Source organism: Seriola lalandi, unplaced genomic scaffold, assembly GCF_002814215.2.
Source record: "Seriola lalandi dorsalis isolate HSWRI2012SDOR001 ecotype SW California unplaced genomic scaffold, Sedor1 jcf7180002054641, whole genome shotgun sequence".
In the NCBI taxonomy this organism is placed as follows: Eukaryota; Metazoa; Chordata; class Actinopteri; order Carangiformes; family Carangidae; genus Seriola; species Seriola lalandi.
The window spans coordinates 139,933-160,650 of NW_019525194.1; the positions used below are offsets into that span (position 1 = coordinate 139,933).

At 40.0% G+C, this 20,718-nt stretch overlaps 2 protein-coding genes and 1 non-coding gene across 3 annotated transcripts; all 3 read right to left on the reverse strand.

The window, feature by feature from the left end:
• Positions 1-296: 296 nt before the first annotated feature.
• On the reverse strand, positions 297-14,970 carry gdi2 (GDP dissociation inhibitor 2). The gene is made up of 10 exons (XM_023420408.2): positions 14,821-14,970; positions 7,601-7,708; positions 7,227-7,326; positions 6,693-6,827; positions 6,218-6,416; positions 5,966-6,097; positions 5,029-5,128; positions 3,651-3,822; positions 2,835-3,034; positions 297-1,450 (listed from the first exon to the last, which is right to left on the reverse strand). The coding sequence occupies exons 1-10, from the start codon at positions 14,863-14,865 to the stop codon at positions 1,298-1,300; spliced, it is 1,344 nt and encodes a 447-aa protein (XP_023276176.1). The 5' UTR covers positions 14,866-14,970; the 3' UTR covers positions 297-1,297.
• A 1,474-nt stretch (positions 14,971-16,444) lies between these two features.
• Positions 16,445-20,470, reverse strand: ankrd16 (ankyrin repeat domain 16). The gene is made up of 7 exons (XM_023420393.2): positions 19,995-20,470; positions 18,992-19,212; positions 18,785-18,827; positions 18,312-18,420; positions 18,037-18,198; positions 17,142-17,220; positions 16,445-16,746 (listed from the first exon to the last, which is right to left on the reverse strand). Exons 1-7 carry the CDS (start codon positions 20,330-20,332, stop codon positions 16,583-16,585), a joined length of 1,116 nt encoding a protein of 371 aa, XP_023276161.1. The 5' UTR covers positions 20,333-20,470; the 3' UTR covers positions 16,445-16,582.
• On the reverse strand, positions 19,802-19,889 carry trnay-gua (transfer RNA tyrosine (anticodon GUA)). The gene is given in 2 exon segments: positions 19,802-19,837; positions 19,853-19,889. It is a non-coding gene; the product is annotated as a tRNA-Tyr (tRNA).
• Positions 20,471-20,718: the final 248 nt, after the last annotated feature.

Here is a 20,718-nt window from a genome sequence, read left to right on the forward strand (position 1 = left end):
CTTTGTGCCTAGAAACATCTATTAAAAGGTGTAACTGACACCTACCAGACATATTGGTGCACCTTTAACTTCTGTTGGGAGGCTGCAGTAACTCAGTTAAAGGATCTTTGCTATAAATAATTTCAAAACACCGGACTTACAATAAGTGTTAGTAATATTAAAATAGTCTGCAACTGTCCTAAAGGATATCATTTGTAGAAATCTATAGATGTATTTTCACTTCTGTTGTACACATTAACAATCATTCATCACTCCAGACACTGAGTTGTAAGAAAGAATGAAAGAATCAAACACAGTTTTTGTTTTTGACAAAGTTGTTTTTTTACTTTGCAGTACAGAAATCATTTGAGCCCAAGATGTTTTTTGAACGGTTGTCGAAAACAAGATATCACAGGGCTCTCATCAATTCAATACTGCTGCAGTACACATTTGGTCCTTCTTAAGCAATTACAGTCAAATCACACTTCCCATCAATCTGCTGTCAATGCTTGAGTTTTCCATCATTTTGCATAATACAAGAACTAATACATCTCCACTTATGCGTTATATTAACTGACTGTTGAAAACAGGTTCAGGTAGTTTATGCTGGACTATAGTTACCTTGTGGTTAAGTTTACAGTTTACTGTCTGGCTGTGCTGGAGATTAGACAACATAAAGGGGGTAAAGACACACAAAAATATCAAGCGCACACACCCCTAAACCATTTTAATTCACAAACTGACAATTCAAGATGGCAGCTGAGGCGCTACCTCACACAGCTGTCTGCTGCACCCTGTGAGGAGCACTCAGCTGCTCATGATTTTATTCAGACGCACAAAACCAAGCTACTTCTCTCACATCCTGACATGGAAAAACACCTGCAGAGAAAAATAACTTGTATGCAGATATTAAATTTCTTCCAAACACCTTTTATACAATGACAGAAAAATTGGTTTCCCCTCCACACACTCTCTCTGTCAGATCCTACTGATTATGAATTATGATTTTATTTGGCATCTTTGGACTATGCATCATCGCGACATGATGACGCAGTTGAATGAAGGGTATTACTGTGTATTAGGCATAACCATCCACCTGAATGTGATTTGAAAAAGCATAGCTCCCTCCCTGAACCCTATCCAACAATTCTATATCATCTCTCTCTATATATCATGAATTTCCTCAATGGGCAGACCATTTACTGGGATAATCGGCCGGCCCATTGGTGTGTACATTTTTGTGTAGGTTTTCTATTTTTTGTAAGATTTCAGTTGTCGGCAGCGTTGTCTTTGATGATCAGGAGTGATGCGGACGCCTCTACTCTGCGGCGTCGCCGAAGATGTCCTGCTTCCTGCGCTCCATCTCGGCAAAGTCAAAGTCTGAGCCAGTCATCCTCCGATAGATGTCCTTGATGTCGTCACAGGTGGTCTCAAAGTGAGTCGTGGCGTCGTATGTACGGGAGATGAAAATCTAGATAAAATACAAAAAGTTTACATACGGTAATTATTCACGGTGATTCGTTTCAGATCCTCAGAACACACAGCGTTTCCTGTGTCGGCTGACACCAGCACACACAAGATGGCAGCAAAACGGCACAGTGGTGCAAAGATGGCATGTTCTCACACAATCGGAAATTCATCCGTTACATTAAATGTTACAAAGCGAGTCACCTTTATGCAACATGATGACAACAATAAATGTAGAAAATCTTAATATAATTTCCAACACTGTCAGGGTGGGGATCATACACATATACATCCACACAAAATCTGGTTTATGTTACAATGTAGTGTTTGGGATTTTGGGGCATATTTAATGTTATTTTTACATACCCGATCCTGCATAGCTACTTCAATAAACCCCACAATTAGTTAATTACAATTAGTTAGTTTTGGTAATGTTTCAGCCCATTTATACTTTACATGGTAGCCTGTCTTTAAGAAAACTTCCACAGGTTTATAGATTGAATTTCTTGGTTTGATTTATGGATCAAAATCTCTTGTTTCACCTGGCCTGTGTCACTGACATTATTTATGTTTGTGGGGGGCATTTTTATGCTTTTATTATTATTATTATTATCATTTAACTCTGAAAGTAGTGCAGCACTAGTCCCTGGTCAGACAAATATCTGAAAGCCAGATCAATGTGTTCTTCACATTCAGTAATAAAAGCTACGTTACTGGAATAGCTGAAATTACTTATACATTATTCTAATCATTACATTCAAAAGGGACACCGTACTTTATGGCGGACCAGGGATGTCACAGGAAAAGTATAATAATTTTACATTTCAATACACATTAAAAATAGGAATTGTAAAAAGAATTTATAAATGAACGATTCATCCATCAATAAATAATCTGAAAAATATGGCTGCGTCCACACAAATCGTTTTAAAATCAAAACGGTCTCCGTCCAAACTATCAGACCTGCAAATGCATATCACATGGCCATTCACGTACACTTGGCATGTGCTAGTGTAAACAGGAAGCAGATTGTCTACTCTGCAGTTGATTAGTTGCACAAAATACTACCAATGAAGAAGAACAAAGACGGTTGTAGTTAAAGCGTGAAAATACAGAATTTAACTGAACAACAGCTGCTAGCCAAGACAACAAAGTCAGTGACACTTGTAATTTGTTATCCATGTTGCTTTGAGCCTCCATTTTAGGCATCAAACACTGTGTGTGGAGCAAAAGAGATGCGTTTTAAAACTTCAACGTAGAAGTGTGGACGTAGCCTAAAGCTGTAGGTATCAAATATTGAATCCTGCTGACAGCTTTCAGTCATGGGCTAACACATGCAACGACTGCAGGGAGGTCCTGTTTATTTCATATTATCCCGGTGGTTGTACCTGGCTGTCAGTGCCACTGTCAGTGGGTGCATACTGGTCACTGATGCTGACAAACTTCTGCTCGATGGGCTCCAGGAGGTCCAGGGCCGGCTTGATCTCTTTCTCTGGGTTGTTTGTCTCCACTGTAGTGCTGACGATGGCGATGTATTTACCCTGTGCTGCCACGTTGTGAGCAAAGGATATCATACAAACGTAGATGTCTGGAAAGAGGAAAAGCGACAGTTAAAGTCTGGTGCTTTGACTGTGGAGAAGTTCAAATATCATTTATTAATTCCTAATGTCTAAGATGTTAAGATCGGTGCGTTTAATTTGACTCAGCTTGCTGTCTGTGTAGTCTATTCATTGTCATAGCTCTGGGTAGAACTTGATAATATGAACAAAATCTGTTAAAACCAGAAATACCAACACAGGATTTCACACATTTACCACCACGTCTGTAGTTTTAGATATTCCAATGAACAGAATAACATCAAAAGTGGATAATACACTTAAGCAGCTGTCGCATTTATCTGCATTTCTATGGCTGTTTTAAAAAATTGGACTGGATATAATTTTGTGCACCAGAACACATCAGACCCCATTTTTGTTTTCTAAAATCTAAGTTATTTTTTCAAGAATTTTTATCATTTGTGTATGCAGCTCTTAACTTAATCCTAAACTTCCCTTTCCCTCTGCAATACAACATTTTTGTTTTCATCTGACATCAGAGGAGTCAGCCATGTTCAGGCCATCATCTTTTTTCTTCCTATGTTCTCTGTTTAAGATAATACAGAAACGATGAACTTTGAAGTCTGTTTGTGTCCCCTGTGTTCTCACCGTGCTTCCTGTTGACCTGATTCTGGGGGATGATGATCTGGCAGGAGTTGATGTCGCCGGTGTTGCCGACTGGGTGACTCAAGATGCAGATGACTCTGATCACTTGACCCACTTTGGTGGTGCGATCCATGACATAACTGGGGTCACAGATCAGCTGCTTGCACCTGGCGATCTGTGGTGAGTAAACACAGGCAGAGGTCAAAGGTCAGAGGAGAGAGTGGTTTAATTCCTGGTAAAGGGGATTTAAGAATGTGATTGTGCGATGTTTTTTTCTTTAATAACTTCATCAGTATACACTCACTGAGCACTTTATTAAAAGACCTGTGCACCTGCGTATTCATGCAATCATCCATCAGCCAATCATGTGGCAGTAATGCAATGACAGATCTGCATAAATGATGTGATGCAGGCATGTCAATATGAAGCAGAGTCTCAGAGGAAAGTTTCAGACATCTGGTGGATCCATGACATGAAGAACTGAGGCCCTACCCTTCCTTAGCATGGCATTCCTAATAAAGTGCTCGATGGCTGTATGTCTCTGTGGGATTTATCTTGACCTGTGTTCTTATTTGGTCAAAATTGTAATAAGCAAAGAGAAGAAATCTGTGGTTCTGCCTCACACTGTCAATAATGGTAATTTGATTGGTGCAGTATCTGTGTGGGTGAGCAGTAAAATAATTAATGATTAATAATAATTTATTATTAAATTCTAATGGATGCCAAAAAGCTGTTAGCTGTTGCTAAATCCAAAGTGCGACTCTCTATGCTGTGATTCAAATCATGAGGTGATGTACCAAGTGGTGAGGTCATAGCACCACCTGCTCCTGTTGGTTGTGACGCCTGATCATTTGTCGTCACCACAACTGGACCCATGACACAGAGACAACTAATGGTAGCGAGAACCCCTCCTTACCAGTGTTTCCCATACTTAATCTCCCTGGGCAGGCTGCCCAAGTCGAGCCTAAGACCGGCACAGGGAGATGAAAGGTTTTAAATGGGGTAAATCTTTGGAACTCTTTCAAAATAACTAATTTTTATCCACACACCTGTCTGCATAGTGTACACTGCATTGCACTAACTGAGTGAGGACTAGAGGCTTCTCTGTGCGCAGCTGCCAAGCTAACATGCATGTGAGGCGTTTAGGGGACATGCCACCACAAAAGCAGACAAAATCCATGCTCCCATTACTTTTTCAATTTTGCAGTAACCCTGACTGCTGTACAACAGAAAAATCACCTCCATACCAGTACAATGCCTTTAAAACAAAGCTTATGTTTTTTTTTTGACCACCCCAGTGTAGTCAAATACTGTCTCGATGGTCACTCAAATGACAGATGTTTAACACAGGAATCCAATATGTTGAGAACAAAACACTCACCTCTCCCTCAGACTTGACTCCAACCACCTTCCCATTCTCCACCACGATCTCCTCGATGGGCTTGTTCAACATATACGTGCCACCGTAGATTGCACTCAGCCTGGAATGGAATCACAATGTTACTTCCTGTTATCAAAAGATAAGAGCTGAATGAATGGTAGCGTTTTGTATGAACCTATCCAATATTAATAACATCACACAGGAATATGTTTAATACTGAATCAATAACTTCCTTAATGATGGGGTTCTACGGTACTTTTCTTTCAATGACGAAAGCATGACGAGTTTGTGTATGTTTTGCGTGAAATATGTGGTGATGTGAGGCATCGCAAAATACAATGACTGAATGAATGACAATTAAGAAGCACTTCAGTTCACAATGCTCAATCTCCAGGTATAGACTCCTCTTGAGGTGAACATTAATACATTCTACAACAAAAACAAACATTACAACAGTGAAGGCAGTGTTGTAACCTCACCTCAAAAAGTTTCGCCATTTTTAAAAAAAAATTCTTCATCATGTCCTATGATCATGTCTCACTTGAACTACTGGCTACACTGCCCTACGATTTCCAGTGGTACCATTTCGTCTGTGTCCCTAAGCTTTCAGAAAACGTGCACAAACACAGATGAAAATAATGTAGAGTACGGAGAGAAGGTTCTGTCTCTATCTAATGTTGAGCATAAATGTTTTACTGTTACTGCTAATGTTTATTAATATGAAATCAGTTATGATGCAGAGGAACTGAAAACAGGAGTCTGCAACAGAGCATTTTAGTTCCTTCTTCAGTTCCTTTGCATCAATAGTGACTGGAACATTTTGCTCATAAAGAGCCATGTGTGATGTTACTTTGAGACATGACGTCAGGCAGTTAAAAGTCCTTGTGGGAAAAGTGCACCGACACAACAGATACAAATATTACACAGTCGTTCCTACCTGGCGAAGCCTTGTGGCAGTTCTCCCAGGCCATACAGAGGGTAGAGGTACGGGCTCTTGCCGTATCTGGCCAGAGACTCACTGTAAAGCTTTATCCTGTTTATTGTTTCAATGCAAGGTTGATCCAGGTAACTGAGTGAAGAGAGACGGAGACCATTTAAAACTCTCAATTTATCGAGGCTGGGGGAGACAACATCACAGTAACGTGCACTTTAAGTTAAAAATTACACTAATCAAAGAAAAGCCACTGACTCGTCTGTGCGGTAGAGGGCGAGGGAGTGGCCAGTGAAGTCTATGACTTCCTGGCCAAGGCTGAACTTCTGGAAAATGGCCCTCATCGTCGTCTTGTTGGGGTCCACGCCTTCCATGGTTTTGGGGTCATTCTCGTCGAAGTTGGCGATGAAGATCAGAAACTTTCTGAAGCGCCGTTTCTCAAACAAGCCCATCAGACCTTTAGGAGACCGAGAGTTTAGACTTTGAGTGGACCCATGTGAAAGGCAACGGAGTGAGAGAAAAGCAAGCTTTACTATATCAATTCTACATGCAAACAACTTTTGAGTGTGTGAAGGCCTAGAGCCAAACAACATTATTGAAAAACTCGTAAAACCAGTGGCTCTGTCAAAAGACTGAAATTCAGCAAATGAATCAAAAACATTGTGATTGTTTCCACATATTTTTTTCCTAATCCCTGTTCAGTCATTTTTCACCACATTTTCTAATAACTTACTGGATGCCAGAGCCTCAGTCTCAGTAGAGGGGACTTTATAGATTTTGCCGGCCTTGTACACGTAACTGCCTTCAATCACTTTGAAATCCAGGTAGCGAGTCACCTGTGTAATCAGCAGCATGCGGACCAGCTGACCTGAGAGGAGGAGACGCAAACATCACTGTTACTTGCACAAAAACACAAAACGTTACTTCATTCATGAAAATATTCATCAAAGATCAACATCTTTATAATTTTTACCCTGTTACTGATCTTTTCTAGCTGCAGTTAAGTGTTAACTGTGATTCCTGCTGATACTTGAATACATTTTAAATGTTAAACCTTGTTTTAACTGTGACACTCCTTTTCCAGAAAGTAAGGAAGTAACAGGAGTCAACATTCAGTAATAACTAAGCTAAAACTCACAGCCCTGTGTGGAAACAAAGATCCAACTGCAGTTATTTGGTTCACACTTAGCATGCCCTGTTCTGCTAAAGAGGTCACAAGCTAAAGCTGCATGTGATATGCAGACGGTACACAGTGATCTAAGTATACCATTGGCCATAAGGAATTTAGGGATGAGGTCCACGTTCCAATCCCGACCCTTTCCCATCGACTCAGGAGGGCTGCCAGGAAGGTTGAAGCGCTTGTAGAGCTGTAGAGAGACATAAAGTGAGGTAACTATTAGAGTTGGGCTCACTTCAGTAAATTTTCAGGAAATTGTATTTCACAAAAATGTCACACTAAGCTGGAGGTACCAGTGAATGAATGGTCTTTCAGAACAAGGTTGATCAAGTATAATCCACCGAGTTAAAAAAGCCACTTCAGCCTAACCCACAAAGTAAATATGCCGACGTTTATTCATCACAATGCCACAGTCTGCAGCTTCTTCATATGGTTTTAATTCCAGTGTCACAAATTCGACTCACATCTTCCAGCGGTGTGATGGATGCGCTCTCGGCTCCATAGTAGGAGTTGCGGTCCATGTGCAGAACCTTCTTCCCCTTCACTGACATGATGCCTGATAAAATGCATTCCTGTTGGGAGAAAACAAAAAGGGGAATAAGACCAAGATGAACTATACTGGGAAACTCCCATTTCCCAGTCTCTACCTACTCTGCACCCCGCTTGTATCAACATACATGCCAGTCATCTTTGATTTTATCAAACATAGGGCAGATTCTCTCAACATTCTGTGTTTTGTTGCTGTGATTAAACTAACTAAACTCTTTCCAGTCGTCACATCATCCGCCACTTTGAAATAAATGGACAAATGTGAACTCTGTCTGGCAGGGCTGTGGCTTTTAATCCTCTGATCTGTATGGTTGAAAAGTTTTGGCCTCAGTGGGCCGGTCCAGTTGGAACAGATCACTGGAACAACTACTGTTGTGCAAAGTCCTCTGCAGACAGTCAGAATGCCACACAATACTGTTTTGGTCAGCAACTCATCCCTGCCATCATAGAGAAATTATACCACTATTTATAATTACCTGATCAGTGGCTCTGTAATTTTTTCTTTTATTGTATTTATTATATTTTTTCTATTGTCATTTACTACATTAAGCCAAAAATGCAAAATTGTGATTTCATAACAGCATTTTTCTCTGTTATCCCGACCCAGCTGAGTGTTGAAGCTGAGTGTTGAAGTAAGCATCATCTCAGGGTTTATTGTCTACTTTCCTCTTTACAAACTACCGAGAACAAGCGTGCAGCGTTGGGATAGAAAACTACTACTACTACTAAACTACTGACTCCTTTATAAACTCCAGCCAGAGCTATGACCAGATCACCGGAGGCAACAGCTAATTCTGCAGTCGAACAGGCATGTTTCCTATTTGGGATAATGAACATTTTCCACACATCCCGAGCAAAAGAACATTTCATGTTGATCTCCTCAGAAGCTCTCGGTTATTCTGGGTTGTTTTCTACGCCCCCCCGCCTGCACACACATCTAACCGCTGACCTCGGAGACCCCTCTGTAAAACCATGTTGCAAATCAATAAGTGGACTTCAATGGGGTATCCTGATAGACACATACCATGTAACCTTAGCATGCCTTCCAATGGGGGTCCTTTGTTGTGTCATACACTTAGTCTCTCCCCTTGTGTCCATTCTTTTCTGTACTTTATAAAGAACTTAACTGACCAATAAAGACAAAAATAAGTATCTCTGATGTTTAGCTCCCTGCTTTGTCAAGCATTTCATTGACTGTATTATCCAAAACCAGACATTATCTGTTCTTGGCCACCAGAGCCACACAGAAACTGGATTTATACTCAGCACAAGGGATTATCTACTATAGACAGCTACATTGTAGGTTTTGATTAATACTTTAACATTGGATTAGCGCCACCCCAACACTAGATGGACATATTGTATGTGATTAAGCCATTTTGCGGTAATTTTATCCTTGACAGTAACATATGTTCTCATATAAGTTAATGTACAACTAAAAATCCTGCAAGTTATTCAGTTGTTTTAACCGAAAACTTAGGTGTGATCGCCTCCTCAGACATTAACAGAACCAACAATATAAGAAGACATTGGCAGATCTATGTATTGAGTTCTGGCACACCTCATGTCAACATAATGTGTGCCATGTTTTTGTGAACTGTGAGGATGATCACAGCTTTCATAGTTAAGTTTAAGTTTCTAAAGCTTGGTAATGATGAGGGAAAATGTGCATATTTGCCAGAGTCTGGAATTCCCAACGGCCAAAGGCCTTAATCCGATTACAGCAGCGAGTATGTAGATGCAGGAAAACACAGTGTGTATCATATGACTGTGTGGACTTTAAAACTTTTACTACCGAATGACAGCTAACATTCTCTGACAGTATGTTGTATAACTTGTTTCTCACATGACAAAATAAACATTCACAAGTTGATGTCGCCTACAGTCCCTCAGTGTACAGACTGTGGTCTGTTCTAACAGGAAGTGACAGGGTTCCTACCATTTGTTTGTTTCCACTCTGCACCTATTTCATTATGGTGAATGAAGGCTCAGTGTCAGCCCTGAAGGCTCACTGCTGACTGTCAGCTCTAAGAGCAGCTGTCTCGCTACAAACAATTTAATCCTCAAAGGGACAATTTTCATTTTCTCCAAAACTTTAAATCAATCAATCATTTCCACAAACTGACTGACATTAACGGTAGAAAATGGGAAATTGGACACGGAAAAAACAGCTGACCACAGAGTACCAGTAAAGTAACAGAAATGCTAAAACTATAATGTTAAAAGCTGTGAAAACCAAGCAGAAATATTGTTTACCACAAAAACCTTGTGTTTCTAAATGTATGTATTCATTACATTTCCAGACACAGTACAGGCCTCTCTTTAACTTAGACCACACATCATGCATCTTTATAGCATGTGTAGTCTTCACACTACATCCACACAGAGGAGAAAAGTGAAGTGACACCCGTTAGAGAGATTGGTTTGGACCTCAATGCTTTAACCTTAAGGACCATTAACACTGCGATTTTTTGGTCTGTTCCACATTTACGTTGAGAATTGTAAGAAAAACATGGTGAAACCACACGGTGGCTGTAGACTGTGCTATGAGACCAACAGCCAGTTTCGAGGTTCAGTGACCACAACAAAACTGAAAATGTCAGAAACAAATTTCTCACGATGGTACTCCTGCTATGGCTGAAACTTCCAAACCAACTAATCAGATTATGGCGCGAAAGGATCCAGAACACTCAAAACATAGTTACCTAAAATTCATTTTGCAAAAAAAGTCATATTGTCATCTTATCCCTTCCACAAACCGGCTTTACAATATATCTCATCTCTTTCAGTGCATTGGAGATTCAGTGCTATGGCCGAAGCTTCTTTATGGTTCTATTACACTTTCTTAAGAGGTGGATACAAGTTGATGACGTCTCTGCTTGCATCTTTTTCTATTTACATTATAGCACTACAAATCACCAGAGGTTCACTGCACAATCTGCGATGCCTCCAAAATGAAATTGCCTGATATAAAGTGTGACTAAGACTTCATCTCACCCATCTTGTGCAGTGTAATATGAAACTTTTTGAGCTTGTACTTATTGTTACAGTACAGTCTATAGGTGCCTTAATCTGTAACCTTTCTCAACAAATCTGCCTCCACACTTAACACCTCCAGTCCCCGGCCTTCAATGCCAAATTCAATGCTGTCTTTTAGCTGTTAACGCCTGTTTTTCCTGTGTGAACCCGAGTTGTGATATTGTCTGAAAACGGCTCACAGGACGTGACCCAGTAAAGCTCAGAGCTGTCTTATACATAGGTGCTCTCCCAAAATAACGCACTGCAGTGAAATCAGATCGCTTCTATCTGTAAACGTTTCATCGACTATACGACACTGCAACACCACTGTCACGAAGGACACGCAGTATGGCTAGAGATGAATCTCTGTGGAAGACGGAGCTGTTCTGGTGTGTCACTGTCACTCCTTGCATTTGACATGTGACTGAAACCGACTGTTGCTTATATAAATACAGGCTTTGACACAGAGCCGGAGGCAGCCTAGTCATCACTACCTCAGCCAGATGGTAGTAGCCATGCTGACAGAGAGGAAAACAAACTGATCCAGCATACAGTCAGGCAGAAAATTAAGCCAAATGAGGAGCAGAGGCAAAGTCTCTGTTCAATTTTTAACACATAAGACCCATAAAAATCTGAGAGCGGGCGAGAGGCAGCAAAGTCCAACACACAGAGCAACAGCTGGATGAGTCGCTGCAGTTCGAAACGATTACAATCACATGACAGGACACACACAGCATGAAGATACAAGCTTTGATTTTACTGCACTGAAAATCTTCCACACACTTTCAAGTGTTTCAGGTCACAAGAATCTGTTGGTCTTCAATCCACCACACTCACTGAAGCAAGAAATTATATATATTCAACACAAGTACAGAGCTGAGAGGATAAATCAATGAATCAATCAGTCAGCAATGCAATAGTCCCTGTTTCCAGATTCTCTAATGTGACGATATTAATCTAATATCTAATTCATAGATCAAACATTTTCAAAATCAATAATGAAAATAACTCCTAATTGCTAACCAAATACATTCACTCAATTACTGTGCCTTAGTACTATTTTGAACTTGCAATGCTTCGATTAAATATTTTCATTTGCTGATGTTCTTTTGTTATAAATTATACTGTACAGTATAAAACTAAACTGTAGTTTACTGTGTTGCACCTTTTAAAATATTACAATCACCTGTTAGTTAAACAGCAGATAAAAGATTTACATGCAAACCTGTATTAAGTTTACAAAATGAAGAGGAATATCCTGGCCTCAGGGGGATTGATTTTTATGACTGTACTGTGGGTTATAGCTGTATTAGATTGACATAAAGGTAATAATACAAATCTTCATGTTTTGTAAGTTTTTTGTGATTGAAACTTCTAAACATGCTGCCATTTCTTATTCATTATATTGTGAGCAAAGGAAAGAATTGTATCTATTTCCTTCAACATCATTTCCTCCTTTTTTACAGACACAAGGCCAGCAGCTGTAATCTATTACTGTGAAAACAATTAGCAATTCTACTTCAGTATATTTAACTCTAGGGCTGTAACTAATTATTATTTTCAGGATGAAGTAATCAGTCTATTATGTTCTTGATAAATCATTTGATGTATTAAATGTGAAAAAATCGTGGTGGGAAAAAGAAATTCCTAAAGCCCGACACGACATGTTCATAAGTCTTGTTTTGTCTGACCAGAGCTCCAAAACCCAAAGATACTAAAAAGCAACAAATTTTCCTGTTTAATAAGTTGGAACTAAAGAACTGGAACTGACATTATTGCTTGAAAAATTATTTCAGGACTAATCAATTATCAAAATGGTTGTCAATTATTTTTCTGGAGATCAGCTCATCAATTAACAGCGTAACTGATTCAGCTCTATTACATAAGTACTGATATATTTCCAGAAACATGAAGTTCTCAATGGAGAAATCTTACATTTTCCTGGTGAAAATTTTTCCCACACCACTACTACATTTTGTTTTGTTGTTGTAGAGATTGATGTTAAACTGTCACAGCAGTCTCTGTAGGTTCATCACGCTACAACCTCTTAAACGCTGCCGTATTCGCTTCTTGAAGCTTTACAAACAAAAGCTGGACTAATAGTCTCCACTCTACAATACAGTAGTAGGATTCATGAGTTTGACAATTTTAAAATGACATAAGTTGTCATTAGTGGCAGATAATTTTCCATTTAAGAATATAAAACTAGTACACTGTATAAATAGTAGGGATTAGCGTCTATGTAGAATCATATATTTGTAAGACGTAATTAATCTTTATCTACACTAAGTCTGTTCCCCCTGAAATGCAGCACTGCATAATTAAAGTTTTCTTTCCTATTAAGCACTTGAAGAAACAAAATGAGCAGATACTGCCTCATGGCATGTTCTAACGTGAGTAAAATCACGTACACATAGTGAGCTGGAACAGCAATGTTTTGGAGTTTTAATTATAGGCCTATCGGTGTTGTGTGTGATCTGTTAAGTTACTAGACATTGCAGTGCTAGTGCTGTTGTGAAGCATAGAAGGGGAAGCTTTCAGACTTACAGAAGTGAAGTCACTGATTTGCATAAGGGAAGTAAAACTACGTGAAGCTTCACTGGAACGCCTCAGCCTCCATCTGCAGGGCTTTTCAGACTGGCTGCCAGTCAGTCTAGCTCTCGCTTGCTTCCAGCGTACGTCCGGAGTACTTTCGGTTCCTCAGCCTTGGTGGAACCACACCCAAATGTGAGCTAAATCAACACACTGCCCACCAAATTTTAACCAACCCCCTTTCTCCTTAGCAGCTTTGTCCCTGCTTCTGAGCTGGAACAAAAAACTTTGTAACAATGTTTGCTGTCATTAAAACATAATACTTTACATAAACCTAACAAGGTTGGCTTGAGCTGCAGACAATATTTGCATTAAAAGTGTTTACTGAGGTTCTCTGGACAAAGAACAGTTCAGAAACTGCAAAAGAATTTAGCCCCTCAGAGTGGACAGGAAGCTGGCCTATGTCCTGCAGTAAAGTCATCACGGGATTTCCAGGACATGCTTCAGCCATGTAGAGTTGACAGTCAGGAGGCCTGTCAGGAAGTATTATTTTGTCCGTGAGTATAAGGCATGGTTAATGCTGACAAAGTTAATTTCCGGGTAAACAAACCTTACATTCACATAAATAGCTCAAACACTGCCACCTCACATTATACTGCATCAGCTATGCTTGACTTTTCGGCGTGCAAGTTCAAACGTCGTGAAGTAGTTCGACTTCAAGTTGCAGGTTAATAATCCATTACTAAAGTTTCTGACTACCAGTTGCATGGTCCACAGTATTTCAGCTCTTAGGGAAAGCAATCAGTCCGTCCTTTTCCCCACATACCTTGTAGTTTAGGTCATTTAAGTGCAGAGGCTACATAAACTTTGCGACAGTTAGCTTGATTACGCTTGAGAACGAACTCGTCAGCCTGTTGAGCGCCTGCATGTAAACTTAAGACAGCTTCAGTTAGTTGGGTAGTTGCTTTAACTTAAAACTTTTGTCAGAAAAGTGGTTACCTTTGCTGAAAATACATATAGACTAAAATTCAGTGAACAACCCACGTTAACAAGCACCGTGTACGAAAGATTAATCGATGAAGCCGTGACACGTCGTTATATGTTCGTTTGCAGGCTCATTAGTTAGCTTAATTTAGGTCGGCTAACGTTAGCGGACTAATCATCCGCGTTATAATCTTATCTTGACAGAGGAAAGCTGCTCGATTTGGCGCTCAACTTCCAAGTAACCGGTTGAGTAACTGGGTTTACTACATCCAGAGTCGATATAGTACTCACTAAGCAAAGCAACAGATAGAGAGCTTAACTTTTTATTAATCTAAGTTAGTCTACTGTCGGTATCGCAAATCTTCTCCGGCATTGATAGCAGTTGCAGATAGCACAATGCTAACAGTTAGCGGCCGCTACTTTGCTCACAGTTTCCATTAAGTAACGCTCACTCTGTGTTAGCGGCTAAGCTAGCTACTTAGCGCTAGTCCTGCTGATTAGGCCCAGTTAGCTCAGAGCCAAACTGTCAAGTGCTAACTGCGTTGGTAACAGGTTGCAAATCACTTCAACGCTGAGGGCCGCAACGTTTGTTGTTTCTCACCGTGAGTCCGGTGCCCAGAACGATAACGTCGTATTCTTCATTCATTTTTCCAAATCTTTTCTCCTCTGCTCCTGAATATCGGGAAAGAAAATGGAGACCTGCGGGAGTGGAAATGAGAAGGGGCTGCGGTTCAGCGTCAGGCGCCTCGGGGGGCGGGGCTTCTCAGCTGTCAATCACTTGGCAGAGGCGGTGCAAAGTGTCCGATTGTACATGAATTACAATACTTAATCTAGTAATTTTACTATGGCTTTCCTTTTGCATAACTGCAAGAGACCATGCAATGTTAATTGGCATGTTACAACAATTAGAAATTAAGACATTTTCTTTAGCTCTCACACTACCTATAGTTCACACTTGCTTAAAATAAAGCTTAAATGGTTATAGGGTTTCTTTCTTTTTCTTAATCACAAGCAATATTAGAGGCTATTTGTTATTATGATATTTTTACTATTTTTATAAGTTTTACTTATTTTAAAATATTTATTTTAGCAACTCATTATCATCTCATATCAAGATTTCCACCAACAAGAGAAAGGTCATGATGTATAACCAATGTAGTCTCACTTCACTGTTTGCATTGCTGGCATGGACACACCTGTTTAGTAAATCAAATGACAGCCTCAATATCATTTACTCAAGTCCCAGGTCAGTCTGTATAGGATTGGTAATCGAACCAACAAACTAATGATAATTGTGGTACAGACATTTAAAAAAAAAAGTGAACATCTTATTTTCAGGAGCCAAAACTCATTGAGATATAAGACAAAAAAAACCCCTAAAATTAAGAAAATCTCTGTAAAAAGTTTCATTGTAACATTTTTTTTTTTATGTTCATTCAATACATTAATTCCATACACATTGACATGCATACACAGTGTTTTCATATGCAGTAATCCACACCAGCCAGCCAAGAAGACTGTAAGTATCAGATGTGGTAAGTGATGTTTAAAGCTTAGGTTTTGTTCAGTATCAGACATCACGGCAAGCTAGAGGGTTTATGATGATATCAAAATATAATCAGACAGAATCCCACACAGGCGCGCTTATCTTAAGTGTATCCAGTCATGCTTAAACTTAACCGCATAGCGTTTTCCACACATATCATGAAGCAGCGTGGTTGGCCTTCTGGTAAAAACACCATCATAGGCTTTTTAAGTAATTTTTGGAACTCAAGTCGCCAGCACCGAAGCCAATGTAACAGACTAAGGCCAGACTTTAAAGGGACTATATGTTTTTTTTCTAGTTTTCTCTGCTGCTGACCGTCATGGTCGCTTGCCAAGAGGTTCAGTCATTGCATTTACAAGACAGGAGGTTATAATACACCATCTGAGCAGTGCTACTTCTTCAAGGCAGACTGGAAGCCACAGTGGGTAATGAAAACACAGCTGGTTAGCATGCTAATTTCAGTAGAAGAAAAGAAGTGATCCACCACTCAGGACAAATCTTGGCAAGTTTGATGGTGAACTTGCAACATTTCTTCAAGACTGGTGAGTAAACAGCTGTTAATTCTAACGTTGGCTACGTAGCTATAGCAGAAATTTCCATGTAGCTCTTTTAATTCAAGTCATGTGACTAATAGTAATACCCCCAGTCCTATCACGTAAGAATACACTGCAAAACACAATACTGGTAAAGATTTAATGTATCCCATACAACCTTAACTAGTTGACCTTAATCACATTAAATATTTCAGGTTGTTTTCTTCACTTAAATTAATTGATCCAATTGCACATATGTGTAATGTGTAGCATTATAGTATTGTTTATGATGTGTCTGGAAAGCCACATTCAAACACTCGTATAACATCTGGTTTCTTGGCGAGCTGTCGTGCTGTCGTGCCGGATGCGTCCTCTGAATCTTTGAGTCCGAGCTGCAGAAGCATCCTGGCTGCTCCGGCATGCTGCCCGATGCAAGCCATATGAAGAGCTGAGAAGAGAGGAGAAGGGAAGAGTAAGAAGGTGGTAAACACCCCAGTGATTGTACAATAATAATAATATTCTGCAGTAATAATCATTTTACTTTATGTGGATATCTATTTGCTCTCACTGTTGCAATAGCTAATCTTTACCCCGGCCCCACATATGAACATGAACTTGCAAAGATTTGAAACGTGTTTGAGAGAAGTAACACATCACAGAAAACATTTAGCAGCTGGGTGTTTTTTTCCCCCCAAACTTTAACCTTTACTGTTCCTTATTTAGCCATGGTTATAGAGAAATACTTTGAATTTGATTTGGAACCAACTTTTCAGGGGCTTTCAGTTCAACTATTTCACAACTTCACCAGAGTAGCTGAAGCGCAAGGCACATTCCATTGCTTACCGGTTCTTCCCTTTTTGTCCCGAACATGAAGATCTGCTCCCAACTCCAGCAGCGTTTTTATAATGGACGTGTGGCCCTCCTGAAAATGAGGAAGGAGAGTTTATTTGCATACTGTAATTTAACAGGCGTGTTAGTAGGTGTGAGAATAGGCTTCATATTCTACTACAGCTAATTTTGTCTACTCGATATATATAAGTGTGGCATATCCATCCTGAAAGAGGACTCTACAACAAGGGCTGCACAATTAATCGAAACATTGTCGAAATCGCAACATGGCCAAGTGCAATATCAAAATCGCAGGAGCCACAATTTTTTAAAATTAATGTAAAATGTGCCACAACATACCATCAGACGACATAATTATGTCTTTGTGCAGAAAAATAAGCCAATACAAACCATTCTAGCAGTTGCAAGCATTACCTATAATAGTTTATTATACCTTCAGTTTAGGATGTGATACAGTTTTAATAGAGTAACTGCTTCATTTGATCTGAGAGAAATAATTAACCTATGAGGATGTATGGGAATTGAAAAAGAAGAACCTTATAAAAAATGAGTGATCTAACCTGGTGGTGCCCAAACTTATTTGTTGTAACATCACAGCACTGTCATTTGAACTGAAGTAACCCTTCATCAACATTACTATTCATTTCAACCATTTATCCATTACTTTTAGATTTTTTTACCATTTACTCTCATTTATCTCTTACTTTTAGCCATCCATTTCAAACATTTATCACTCACTTTTAGCCAACTGTTTCAACCTCTCTGCTCACCGACTAACTAGTCTTCACACACTCTCAACACATGGGGTTCAGGCGTTACAGCTGATTCAATATGTGGATATACAGTATTTTTAACATATATATTATATATACTTGTATTTTTAACTAACCTTAGCAGCGTAATGCAGGGCAGTGAGCTGGATGTCAGTCGCTCTCTGGTTCACATCTATACTCAGGTCCTGCACCAGGAACCGCAGGGCCTCCTCCTGGCCGGTGACAGCAACCTGGTGCACCAGCTGAGCCCCGACTTTGTCAGCCGCTGTCGGAGACGCCTACAGGGCACATAGGTCGAGACAGGACATAGATATCTGAATCTTTACAACGGTGCAGAAACATTAGTGATTTGAGATGCACTCTGTGTGATGTGCTCTATGATGTACTCTACCTTGTGGTTTTCTAAAAGCAGCCTTGCCACAGAGATGTGTCCGTTCCTGACAGCATCCATCAAAGGAGTCACTCCACAGCTGTCTGTGCTGTCTGGGGTGTAGCCACATCTGGAAGAAGGCCAGTCAGAGTTAGCTTTAAGCTGCAAATGTGAGAAGCTCCACTGGAGCAGTCAGGGGTTAAGGACCTTGCTCAAGGGCACCTCTGCCTTTGGGTATGAGAGAAGAGTAAAGGCTGCCTTTTCGATTTCCCCACCCAGATTTATCCTGCCAGTCCAGGGATCGAACCGGCGACCTCTGGGTCACAACTGATTATTATTATTCCTTTCCTATTATTTTAGGGCGTTCTTAGTCTTCAACTTATATACACAAGTTACAGATGTAATTGTATGTATCTAAATGTAGCTGATTCAAATTTGACTTTGGATATGATTTGTTTTTGGGGACGTATTCCACATATAAAATTTCTACCTACCTCTCCAGTAAGATCCTAACGACCTCCTCACAGCCATGCATCGCTGGATGATCAACAGAGAGAACAGGAGTTATAGTCTGACACTTCTAATCACACAATCTTAAGTATTTAACCACCGCATCAGGACTCTCAAAATCTGAGATCTAACTGGATCTTGGGAGATGAACCACATATCCACACCATATGATGGAACCAGGGATGCTTCACCTGCAGTGTGCAGCGGCGTCCTGCGTGTCTTGCTCTCTGTCGTCCAGACATCTGGCGTAACAAGAAGCAGGTGCTGTACAACCAGGGGATCACCCTCCCTGCAGGCGATGTGGAACGAGTTCCAGCCATCCTTGTTTCTCAGCGCGGGGTCGGCGCCGTGACACAGCAGCTCCTGGATCACGTCAAGGTTCCTCCGAGTGCAGGCCATCATCAGAGGAGTCCTGAGAGAGACAAGAGAAAACACTGTCACCTCCTAGAAGCATCTCCTGAAGGGTGGCAGTTACATTACAAGTGTACAAGCAAATACATGTAGTAGCATTTATTGAAAGATATATTTGGAAAATATGGTTTAGAAATTTATACAGTACTGTGCAAACGTTTTAGGGTGCTTTAGAAAATAATAATGTCATGAATAGTTTCAATTCATCTATCAACTTAATACAAAGTGCAGTAAACAGAAAAAATCTAAATCAAATCAGCAATTGTTGTGATCAACCTTTGCCTTTAAAACAGAATCAATACTAACAATACCATAATGTACCCAAACCACTTAAGAATGGAACAAAAAAATAATATATTAAGATATATGCAAGTTTTTTTTATTCTATTTAATATCTTTTTTAAGGTAATTTGAGATGAGGCATTGCACTTAAATCACCTTGGACCAGGAAACAGTCACAAGTGGTGCGACTCCAATGTAACTACAACACGAGAACTATGGTTTATGGTTGTTTCGTATGTATGTTTCACCTATTGAAAAATAATTCCGTGAAAGTTTCGTAAAATAAACTGTGGTAGATCAAAAATGTCTCCTTCGAGCCGGATTCGAACCAGCGACCTAAGGATTTCAGCTTACAGCCACTACAGTCCTCCGCTCTACCAACTGAGCTATCGAAGGGAGCTGAAATGCATAGTCTGACAATTCGTTTTTAAATCCAAAAGAGGGCGCAATGACTTAATTTTTGTGTTAATTACGCAGTTAATAAGTTAAAATCACCCTCACCAGTCAGCCTTCTTCAGGCTGTCCACCGAAGCTCCTTCCCGGAGCAGGTAGCTAACACAAGCCTGGTGACCCATGGATGCAGCTTCATGCAGCGGCCTCTTGTAGTCGTTGTTGTACACTTCCACATCCATGCCTACACACTTGATTAGATACTCCACAATGTCCAGGTGTCCATGTCTGGCAGCGTAGTGCAACAAGGTGTCTCCTGACCGGCCGAAGTGTTTGCTGCTGACGGTCTGAGCCGCCGCCGAGCCGCCTGACGTTATCTGTTCCTCCAGAGAGCTCAACTGTCCGTCCTGAGTGAGCTTCACCAGCAGTTTTAAATGGCTGTCGTCCATGCTGGGTGGAGGTTAAAAGCTGCTTCTGGAGCACAGAGTGACAGAGTAACCGGCCACAGTTAGAGAAAATAGTTAATCTGAACTGTTTGAAGACATGCTGCTGGAAACAAGTGCTTAGCGATTTGTTTTTCGTTTTTTTTCCGTGGAGTTGCAAAAAATTAAATGGCCAACCATGACCTTACCCTGTACTATCTTCACTATCTTCACATATATATATATATGTATATATATATATATATATATATATAAAAGCAATACAAGAATGCACAAAACAAACATAAATAATCATTAATTCTTCAATCATTACTTTTATAACATGACAAATATATTGTGTTATTAATACCGGAATAACAAAAGGTTTGTAAATTCAAAATAAATACAGTTTC